At 31.4% G+C, this 12,025-nt stretch overlaps 1 protein-coding gene and 1 pseudogene across 2 annotated transcripts; one reads left to right on the plus strand and one right to left on the minus strand.

Annotated features, from left to right (window-relative positions):
* Nucleotides 1–841: 841 nt before the first annotated feature.
* LOC108914686 (protein arginine N-methyltransferase 6) lies at nucleotides 842–12,004 on the minus strand. 2 transcript variants are annotated; one of them, XM_018720541.2, is made up of 5 exons: nucleotides 11,487–12,004; nucleotides 8,134–8,370; nucleotides 7,880–8,067; nucleotides 6,411–6,649; nucleotides 842–1,943 (listed from the first exon to the last, which is right to left on the minus strand). In XM_018720541.2, the coding sequence occupies exons 1-5, from the start codon at nucleotides 11,535–11,537 to the stop codon at nucleotides 1,606–1,608; spliced, it is 1,053 nt and encodes a 350-aa protein (XP_018576057.1). In that variant the 5' UTR covers nucleotides 11,538–12,004; the 3' UTR covers nucleotides 842–1,605. The 2 variants fall into 2 exon arrangements, with proteins under 2 accessions (XP_018576057.1, XP_018576065.1); XM_018720549.2 differs by lacking the exon at nucleotides 11,487–12,004 and adding an exon at nucleotides 8,980–9,033.
* Nucleotides 9,249–11,399, plus strand: LOC108914700 (annotated as a pseudogene).
* Nucleotides 12,005–12,025: the final 21 nt, after the last annotated feature.

Genomic DNA, 12,025 nt, shown 5'->3' on the forward strand with positions numbered 1-12,025 from the left:
TTGAGAATATACATGCAACCACTCGTATATTAATTTTTTATTTCACAAATTTCAATAATTTTTTTTTGTCAGAAAAGTTCTCTATGCAGGCCAGAAATCATGCTCTAAAAAAACGATAAGTCCCATACTCCTTTTTCAAAATATGAACACTAATTTTCATGAGCAGTCACTGCATTCTGGCATTTCGATACTTCTTTTTATTTAGTTTTTTTTCCTTTGATATTGCAGTTTCATTAGTCTACAAGTTTATTTATTTGATTTAAAACTTAGTTACTTAAATTTGGTCAAAAAATTAAGCCAAATTAGGCCCGGTACTTTGTCTTGGTTAAAGCCCGATTAACTGATCAAGCGATTAGACTGTATACAGGGTGTCCCGGATATGGAGGGCAATCTCTTGGATATGGATAGACAATGAGAAAATAATGTCACAAGTTTATATAAAATTTTTTCTTCCGGGCTCACCCTGTAGAGTTATTAGCTCTTGAAGTTGAGAATTAAAAATGGTTTTTTTGCTGTAACTTTTGTATTTTTCAATAAATTTTGAAAAATTTTTGGCTGGATCTATAATTTTTGAAGNTTTATTGAAAAATACAAAAGTTACAGCAAAAAAAACATTTTTAATTCTCAACTTCAAGAGCTAATAACCCTACAGGGTGAACCCGGAGGAAAAAATTTCATATGAACTTGTGACATTATTTTCTCATTATCTATCCATATCCGAGAGATTGCCCACAATTTCCGGGACAACCTGTATATACTAATTTATTTTATAAAGTGTATTCACGGTCTAATCGCCTGATTAGTTAATCAAGCCTTAAACGAGACTCAAAGTACCGGGCCTTATTGTACCATGTAAAACAGTACCACAAAAATGACGAACGATAGAACACGTGTTAAGAGTGAGAAATGTAAAACAGATTTAACTAATTCAGAACATACCTTTTTTTACCTTTCTTAGACATGTATATGAACTAGCAGAAAAATTCCTCATTTGCCAATAAAATAAAAAAAATAATTAAATAAAACTTAAAAATTTCCATGAACTATTTTTTAATGAAATACACGAGGTCTTTTCAGAGAAATATTATTTTGCTAAAGACTATTTTGAATCTAATGTAGTCTTCATCCTATTAAGTTTCTACTGTTCGAGGATTTATAACTATATGTATCTATGACTAGATCCTGTTAAAGGTCAAGTATCTCTCTCTTCTTCTAAAATATTTTGTAAATTATACTTTGCACGATATACTATTTCTAAAATTGCTGTACTAAGCACTTCTAGAATAACAAAGGCTCCAAGAGATGGCTGGCAAAAAAGGGTCCAAGGTAAATTCTATAAAAGTTACTTCCATTTTGGTACCACTTAGTATGGTGTGATATGTTTTTTCATAACAATTTTCAAGAAATTATTACTTCAAGTTTATGGTTATTTTGCTTCAAATGTAAGTAATGTTTGAAAACACTGATAAATCGGATATTATCATGGAAAATGTATCACTGTGGTCCACAATAACTGGGGAAATGCATTTTCTGAAGGATCTAGAATTCAAGATCTTTCTTCTAGATTATATCAAGCAAAAATAATTCTACTGAAATTATTTATGATTACTTATCAGGCATATTAGGCATTTCATCTTTCTCATACTTTTCAAGCATAGCTCTAACTAAAATACACTTAGTTAAATGACAAGGACAATATTCAGGATGTTCCACTTCATCTGGGTCCAACATAGTTACTTCTATGGCGTATCTTCTATTATTTTCTTCAGACCTAGTAAGCGTTATATCATAAGCTATCGGACTTCCCCCTTCCACTTGGATGCTTGTGGGCAATACAATCACTGTTTGTTTCCAGTGGGTGGAGGGTTCCTCTGGCTCAGTAGATAATGTAAATGGTTCTGTCACGACACTTGGGAATGTACACGTAAACCAGAGACAAATTCCTGAAATACAAAATAATAATTTATTGAATACCTACCAGTTCACAATCCTACTCTGTTAATTCAAAAATAAGTATCTACGAGTTTCTGATAAATCTTGACACAAAATACGCATCCAACAGGCAATGCCCAACAATAACAGGATATGGTAAGTCTAGTAATAAATTATAAAAAAGTTAAAAGAAAGAAAAATTAACTATGATAAAATAGAGAAAAAAATAGTACAAATTACAAATAACACAAATATAAAGAACAACATAAAAAGGCAACAAACTATAAAAGACAGATATGACTACATAAGTAAAGCATTTTTTATATCATTAGCCAAACAACAAAAAAGATCGACATTATTTTCTCTCTGACTGTACTTGGAAACAATTTGATACAATGGTGATGCTACTAGGATGTTACTACATGCTGTGGGTAGACTAAAAACATTATTACTTCTAGTTGATAGACAGTTCAAAATGTTATGTAGAATTTTATACAAAAACATTACTTCAAAAATAGATCTTCTTTTAGCAAGGGCCATGAATATTGAAACGCTCAAGTAATAGATCATGCGGAAAACCCTGAGGGGGATATGTACCATCCAATAAGTACACAGCTGATTTCATAAACCTACGCTGTACTCTTTGTTCTGTACAAGTTGCAATTTGATTAGCATAAGTTGGGTTTCAGACTACTGATGCATATTCTAATTTAGAACGAATAAAGGTAGTGTAGAAATACTGATAAAGCCTTTGGAATTCCTTATTATGAACCCCATATTCTTAAAAGCAGATGACACAATTATGTCTATATGTTTTGTAAAAGATAATGTAGGGTTAAATGTAATTCCAAGGTCGTTTATGTAATCGGGTCTATGCAATATTATATTATCTATTTTATAATCAAATAGTACAGAAGTTTTTTAGACACCACAGACTAATGACATTAAGCGCATTCTGTAACATATAGCAGTCGGCAATGGTGTTTATTTCACAAAATAGCTTAACATCAACCATGTTGCCGTTTACAAAAAGAACAAAGAGTAAGGGTCCAAGTATAGATCCTTGAGGCACACCAGATTTTTGATGAAACGTGCAATTTAAAACCACGATGCTGAACAAACTGGTACCTATTTTGTAAATACGATTAAAAAAGTTGCAAATATGATTCTGTCACACAAACCTATCTAGTTTGTACAGTAAGAGGTTATGGTCGAGTCTGTCAAAAGCTTTAGATGATTCGTTTACAAAGAACAATAACAAACTGTTACGGCTACGCTTAAGACAATAGCCATTTTCTTGTGCTCTCAGCTTTGAATCAGGATCAGACAAACACGAACTAGATCCAGAAATCCAATTAGAAAGATCAGAATTTTGTTTACTATTAACATTTGATTTGATTTTAAATATCGTTTAGGTATGCCTATAAATAAAAATAGTAACTGCCTTCTTAGAGAAAAAAGAAACCACCACAATTTTAAGGATATATTAAATACGTGATCGTGATCAAAAGTTCGAATCACAGAAAAAGTTTGATTCATAGAGGAAAGGGGACTACCGATCCTGATCATATAATCTGACATGATCCGGAAACAAGAATATGATTTTGGGATCATAACGCGTTTAGATCTGAAAATGCCACCCGAAAAAAAAATAGCTAATGTGATCCTTGATTAGAAGAATAACATCTTGTGAAAAATTACACCAATCACAGCCTGTGAAACAGAATGTTGTATTTTAATGTAATCTTGATCTTATTATTTTGGTTTTACCGACATTTAATAACATCAAGGAAATAAAATTACTGTTTCAAACAAAATTACTGGTCACACGGCTTGTAATCATTTATGAACGCTCTGTATACATGAAGCCAGAAATACTGTACTTGAATATGATACTTATGTATTGATTTAAATGGCAGTACCTAACTACAAATGTTATTGAGAAAAAGCTGTATCGATTAAAAATTTTGTTAGATTAAAACTTTTACAAAGTATTGGTAAATGCTCATAGTAATTATTAAATAGAAGGCAATTAATTGACAATAATATTTTAATTACAGTCAGTACAGCCTTTCAAACATAACAGACTTTAAGTTAAAAGAACGTACCTATCAGAAACCTTTAATTATAATTTTGGATGAATAAAAAAAAATTTATATTTTTATTTACTAGGACTGTGAATTAATTTTGAGGGATACTTTGTAAATTTAAGGCTTTATTGTGAAAAATTGTGTACATTAATATTTTTCAAAGTATCGTCCATTCACTACTTTTTCACATCTATTTGGCAGCACATGAATTCAGCGTCGAAATAACAACTAATTTTTTGATGCTATCCATCAATTGATCCAATTTTTCGTAACTTAGAAAGAATGGAAGTGCAGCTTATCCAAGCCGTGTTCTATGGATCCCATTTCACACTTCTCACTTCATTAGCAACATGTGGTCGAGTGTTGTCATGACGAAAAATTACTTTATTGTGCATGTGGGTACACATGTCTGCAAGTGACCCTTTTTTAAGTGTTATGTCTAGAGCGCCAGCTTAGGGTTCTAGGAAGGGTGCACGGCGAATTGGCGCCGGCGACCAGATGCTTACTCAGATACCTACGAATGACTCCTTACACGACGGACTCTCCAGCGAACGCTGGCCCCGACAACACGTATTCTTTTCACTAACTAGTTTTCAATAAAAATACTTTTATTTACCATTGAGGGGGAGTTTTATTTGCTGCACACTGAAAGCAACCCTCATGCCTTTGCTCAAACGCATCAATTGAATTCGGCAGCATTCACCAGTGGTGGTTTCGTTCGGTTGAAGCAGCTCATAGTACGCAACACCAAGCTGGTCGCATCAAATAATATAGAGCATGATCTTCGAACCGTGAATATTTGGCCATGTTTATACTTAGGATTATCATATCATATTCATTTTTTATCACCAGTGACGATACCATGCAAAGAACCTTTCTCGTTGCCGTTGAAGCAATTGCTCACACATGAAAAATCGCCGTTCGACATCTCTCGACTTCAATTCACATGGCACCCAATTTCCTTACTTTTGAATTATACTGAGTGCATTTAAACATTTGGAAACAGTTGTGCGATTAACTTTCAACGATTCAGCAGGTTCATCTTGTATTTAACATGATTCTTGGTTGAGTAAAGGTTCCAATTCCTCATCTTCAAACTTTTTCAGTTGACCAAGGGCATTATTTGCCAACTGTATCGAAATCACCACTTCTAAAACATCAAAACCAATACTCCTGTTTTTATCCATGGGTAAGTTTCCAACAGCACTTGAAGACTTTCAGCGACACTTTTCTTTGAATTAAAAAAGAAAACTAAAACTTCTCGCAAATGGTGTTTTGTTAGCTCGTAATTATACATCTTCAGAGCTGAATAAAAATATGTTGTTTACATTTCAGTAAAATGATATAATAAAAAGTAAAGCTTAATGACTGAGCTTTATCCTGAATATAGTTACAGAAGTATCCGAATGAGCTAATTCATCTATTGTAAATCCTTCAAAAGTAATTCACAGTCCTAGTACATATCATATGTTTCCCTACTCTGATTTATATATGGTGTAACTTTCAATGGAAGTCATATTTATATGTAATCTACCTTGATATTTAGAAATACAAATCATAAGCTAGTTTCTCAAATCCTATCATACCCCATACCATACCGCTTTTCTTACCCCACTGCTTGACATGCTACTCTAAGCTCAAATAACCAGCCATGAGCTTCAAAATGTGACATGTTTATATTTTTAGCAAAACGTGTTGCAGTGCAGAATTCGATAAACAACACGAAACAGCACAATCTGGTTAAAACCGCCGTCTAATTTTCTACAGAATTGTGACTGTGATAAAAAAGGACAAGAAACAGTTTTTTAACTCCACTCCTAGTATCAACCCTAAAAAAAACTGACTCCCACTTAACCCTTTCGCTACGGCTACAATATAATCTTTTCTGCTTTAAAAATACTATTGGGTTATATATGTGCCAAGGAAATTTTAAAAAACACTGCAAGCATACCACTGCATTATAAATCCCTATTCAAACTGTCCCAACCGTGCTGCTAGTACTAGGTATATATTCGCGTACACATCAGTCCACCTTATTAACACCAGTCTTAGTTAACCTCAAAATTTATTAAAAAAAAATATTATTAAAATTTAAAATGTGGCATGCTAAAAAGATAATATTGAATAAACTTGTTCTGAGGACCTATAAAAGTATTATAGTTATACAAAAAAACGTATTTTCAAAAAAAACTTCCACCGTATTTTTGAAACCTAAAATGCCGTGGGACATATATGCCCTTTAGTGGCGAAAGGGTTAAAGCAACATCCTGTATAACATAGTAATTGAAACCATAAACATTATTTCTGTCAGTTACAAATTTTATGTTGTCTCGAATTACCAGGAAAAATTGATAAATGTATTGAATTAAAACAATATTAAAAATATACCTTGATACTGCCCTTGCTTATTAGCTACTGCAACATGTCTCATTTCAATAGACTTAATATCGTCAAGTGTAACCTCTCGAAGATCCAACCAAATAACTACTTCAGGATCACATAATAATGCTTCAGGTGTTACAATTTCAGTTAATGGTTTTTTGGACGCATTTTCTCTTATTTTCATTCCCAAATGTTGCATGGATACCCCATCTACATCTTGCCAATATTCATACATTGAAGGTACACTAAAAATAAAGTCAATCTCAGGGTATAATCATACGATAGGTGCAGACTTCAATAGAATTAAAATATTAACTGCATCAAAAGTTTTAGATGTGACAATAACAAATCTAACATGCTGTTTAAATCAACTTTGCAAATTATTGTTTAAATTAATCTTACTGTCTGAAATTTGTGGCATAATTTTCATTTTATTTTTTTTTATTTTTGGGTGATTTGCAACCTATGAAATAAACCCTTGCACCGAAACGATCAGCTAAATGGCAATTTTATGAAAATAGACATACCTAACCAAAAATCTCAAACAAATTGAAACTTAAAAATAATTAAAAACGTGAAGTCATTATATGATCAGATAGATTTTCGAAATGCTAACAACTTTTTAAAGTGTGCAATATACAAGGTGATTCAGCTTTAATCTGGATAACTTCAGGAATCGATAAAACAGGTTAAAATAATGTTTGTTCATGATATAAACTTATTCCTTAAATGGCACCATTTCGGAGATAGAGGGCGTAAAGTAGGAATTTTTTTCCCGTTTTTCCCTCATAACTTTTGAACTTAATAATACTTTTAATGATGATTTTCACAAATGTCAGTTTATACAAATCACTGCGAGTTTTGTTTTTCATGGGTTGCTATAACGATAAATGAAATTTATACGGCTGGGGCGCTACCTTGGGCGCTACACTGTCACGAATTTCATTGAATATCTCAGAAACAAGACCAAATATCGAAAAAAAAACAAGACGAAAAAGTTTCAAAATTAATGAGGCAAAGGTGGTGTTTTATTGAAATTAATTAATTTATTTAAAGTTTTGAAATAATGCAGCACACAAAATACACTTCTAAGAGGGGTAAATGGTTCAAACTTAAGCAGCTCATGTAAGATCATAAGGAGTGTTTGTCTTCCGAATTTCACTTCAATCAGATGAGTGGTTCAAAAGTTATGAGGGAAAAACGGGAAATTACTACTTCAACGCCCTCTATCTCCCTCTATAAGTTTATATTAAGTAACATTATTTTAAACTGTTCTATCGATTCCTGAAGTTATCCAGATATTAAACCTGAATCACCCTGTATAGTGCTGTTTTTTGTATTTGTCTATTTTTTGGGAGATTTTTAGTTGGGCAAAATTATTTTCACACAAATAACTCCTGACTTATCCTTATTTTGGTAATTTTTTTTCACAGGCAAAATATCCAATAACTAGGAGAAAAACCAATTAATCTTACCTACAAGGTACTGAGTATAAAGTAGCAGATTCAGGAAACATTAGTCCATCTGGTTTTAAAAACTTGTCTCTAGCTATTATAACAGAATCCAACATTGCTTCATGTAATAAATAAAATCCCATCCATTCCGACACAATTATGTCTACTTTTTCAGGAAGAATAACATCCTCGACTTTTTTATTCAAAACCTACAAAATTGTAATATGAATTTTTACTTGAATACTTCAATTACCTAATTTATTTAATTTCAATACCTTAATTACATCTTCATATTTGTTTTCTCTGACTATTTGTTCAGCAATTCTAGATATATTACTGGCTTCAACAGCATATACTGTCTTTGCACCGGCTTGGGCGCAATACACAGATAGAATACCAGTTCCTGCTCCAACATCCAACACAACTTTATCTTTAAACTCATTTTTATTACTTAGAATTGCATCTTTGTATGCCCTATTTCTTGGTCCATCTTGTAACATTAATTTATGCACCTTCAAATAAATTCAAAAGTGTTACATACTGTTTTTTTTAATGTTATGTTTCATGATATCAAGAACCAATCTCATTGGAAAACTTTAATGAGTACCTACGATCCTTGTTTTTATTATAATTCAACAGCAAAATTCATTGGTAGGTAATTGTGTTATATTAACAATTGACCAAGTGTCACCAATAGATCTACATTAAAAATTAAGTAGTCCATTGTATCTGTTTTAAGCAGTGGCATAACATTTACTCTTTATAAAAGGATCTCAAGAATAAGTTTATACACCACTGATATTTTTGTATTTACATGGAATTGTGCCTGGTGAGTCTCCAAGTCAAATAAGAAAAAAATGTATATAGAAAATCGTTCTTTCGACTTCGACACACCCCACGAAATACGTAGCTTTTTGCAGAATTTTATTTGAATTATATCCCTTAATTTTCATCGTAGAATCTATTAATGACATTTGGCTGATCAGTAGCTGAGCACCGGGAATATTTTTATATTTATATAAGTAATAAGATATTTTTATGAAAGTCTCCATGTCAAATAAGAAAAAAATGTATATAGAAAATCGTTCTTTTGACTTCGACATACCCCACGAAATACGTACCTTTTTTCAAAATTTTATTTGAATTATATCCCTTAATTTTCATCGTAGAATCTATTAATGACATTTGGCTGATCAGTAGCTGAGCACCGGGATTTTTATATTTATATAAGTAATAAGATATTTTTATGAAAACAAAAAAGTAATAAGTACAAAACATAAAAACAATGAAAAGAGAAACATAGATTCAGTGATTTTATTAACATTGGTATTTGTTAAGAACATATGGTTGCATTATGTATCAAAACTTAGATTACACAAGACACTGATAACATAGATAAAAAATATATGTAGTATAAATCCACAGACAGAAAAATTGTTTGACTGTTTACAATTGATTTGTTCTTCAATATTATTTGGATACGTTTTCAAGGAAAGGTTATAGTATTATGTATTTATAATTATAGCTCCAATTATCATTTTGCTTTCAATTTTATCAATCTCTAATTACCTACCTGCAATAACAAACAGTACTCAAGTAAATAATAAAACACAAAACTTAAGTATCATTACACAGCAAATGTTTCAGTAAGTCTAGTTGTTTGAATTTTGCATGTAATATGGTTAAGGCCAAGGTTTTTATTTTTGAAAAACAATTTGATGGATCTCCCAAAGAAGGTGATTTAAAGATAATAGAGGAAGAGCTGCCACCAATAAAAAATGGAGGTACGATTTTTTCAATTTCAGTAGTACTTGAAAACATTAAAAAATTAAAATATCGATTTGTTTTACTAATATTAAAACTGCGACAATAATTACAGGAAATGTTTCTCATGATTTTCATTAACGCAATAATAAATAAATATTTTAAGTAATATTTTTATGAACAATTAAAAAAAAGAATAATACCTAAATAACAAAATTGTCCTCAATTTCCTTTAAGGGGATTCATTAATTTGTTGTATAGAATTTTTAGCTGAAGCAGTTTATCTCTCCGTGGATCTGTATATGAGGGCATATGCGCCAAGTCTCAAATTAGGAGAAGTATTCGTAGGAGTACAAGTTGCTAAGTAGATATTTTAAATGAGATAGAATTTAATATAAAATCGATATTTTTAGAATAATTGAAAGTAAGCATCTAAAATTTCCTGTAGGCCAACATGTGACTTGTCACTTTGGTTGGAGGACACATACAATCTCTGACGGAACGCCGATACGAGGAGTTTCGCCTACCTTAGTGCCAGATTTAGGTGATTTACCGTTATCGTTGGCACTTTGAACTTTTGGAAGACCAGGGTAATTATTTAGAAATATCAGTTACTTACACAGATATTAGTTAAATATCAGCGCAAACTCGATAAAAAAAATACTTTAAAAACCTGCATTTTGAAGAAAAATAATAGAAAAAATTTTCTCATTTTTAATAGTTATTTATTAAATTATTTCAATAAAATATAAATGTACCTACTACTAAGCTACACGAATAATACTTCTAGAAATTCGGCATATTTTGGCTTTTTGGAATTATGTAAACCAAAAGCAGGTGAGACAGTTGTTGTATCTGGAGCTGCTGGTGCTGTTGAGTATCATGTATGTCAGATAGCCAAAATTAAAGGTTGCTAAGTAATTGGAATAGCAGGATCAGATGAAAAAGGAAAATGGCTCTTGGACGAATTAAAAGTTGATAAGTTCATCAACTATAAAGCTGAAGATATTGACAAGAAACTGACTGAGTTGTCAACTGAGGGTGTAGATTGTTATTTCGATAACGTAAGCAAAATAATTTTTCTATAACCATATTGAACTTGTACTACAAATGTACTGTGTGCAAAATAAACTTGATGTCTAAATTCTAGCAATACAATTGCTTTATAGGTTGGAGGACAAATTAGTAGTACTGTACTATGCCACATGAATTTATTTGAACGGATATCTGTGTGCGGTTCCATATCGGGATATAATGAACCAATTAAAGGCTAGTAAAACAGAAATTTACTTCTACATTCATTTAGTATCATTTACGTTTAAACATGTTAGTATTAAAATGTACGATACTAATTTCTCTTGTTTCATTTTTAATGTTTAGCTACACCAGTTCAGCCTTCCATTATTTTAAAACAATTAAAATGCAAGGGTTTCTTATTAATAGATGGATTGATAGATGGCCCGAAGGAATACGTCAAAACTTGAAATGGGTAAAAGAAGGCAAACTGAAATACAGGGAGACTATTACTGAAGGATTTGAAAACATGTTTACAGCATTTATAGATATGTTGAGAGGAGTAAATCTTGGAAAAGCAATTGTTAAAGCATAGTTTAGATAAGCTGCTTTTAAGTGCCTGTGATATACTACTTTCATGTGGTGCTAATATACCGTTCTGCAAAAAAAATGTGGTGCTTTATTTACCGCTCCCAAAAGCAATAATAATTCAAACTGACTTTTAAAGGCTGTTGATATAATAAATTTTCTATCCAAAAACAAAATAATAGAACTGATATCTTTATATCTATTAACGAAATGCGGAAGTACTCTTGAGTAAACTTAGTGATAATTATTATGTACTACTTACATCTAAGTCCTCGTAGCTCTCAAAATAATCCGATGTTTCCATAGCTTCCATAGCTAAATTTATAATTAATATTATTTAACAAAATGTGTTTCTTCGCATTAATGTCAATAATAACATAACCTATTATTTACTTTTACTGTTTACGTTTATTCTTACTGTTAAATGAATCTATAGCGCTTTCAATAGCTGTATTTGTTTTACCACTTGGTTAGTTCAGTTTGGGCAAGTTGACCAAATTAGAAGTGACCGTGATTTGAACAAACTCTAGGTTAAACAAAACATACATCTACTCCATTTTAAATTTTGACATTTGACGTTTGTTCAATTTCAGTTTAATTAGGTTGTTGTTGTCAATCATACTGTGCCCAACATACTTACAATCAACATATCTTCTTCGGATGAATCCATATCCATTATCAACGGCTTATTTTTGTTATTTAGATTTATGATTATTATTATTTGTAGGTTATGTTTTGTTCGGTTATCTTGTTCACTTACTAACCACGATATTAGGCTAGGTTAGATCGGAAAGGGGGGAA

This window comes from Anoplophora glabripennis, unplaced genomic scaffold (assembly GCF_000390285.2).
Source record: "Anoplophora glabripennis isolate ALB-LARVAE unplaced genomic scaffold, Agla_2.0 scaffold50, whole genome shotgun sequence".
Lineage (NCBI taxonomy): Eukaryota > Metazoa > Arthropoda > Insecta > Coleoptera > Cerambycidae > Anoplophora > Anoplophora glabripennis.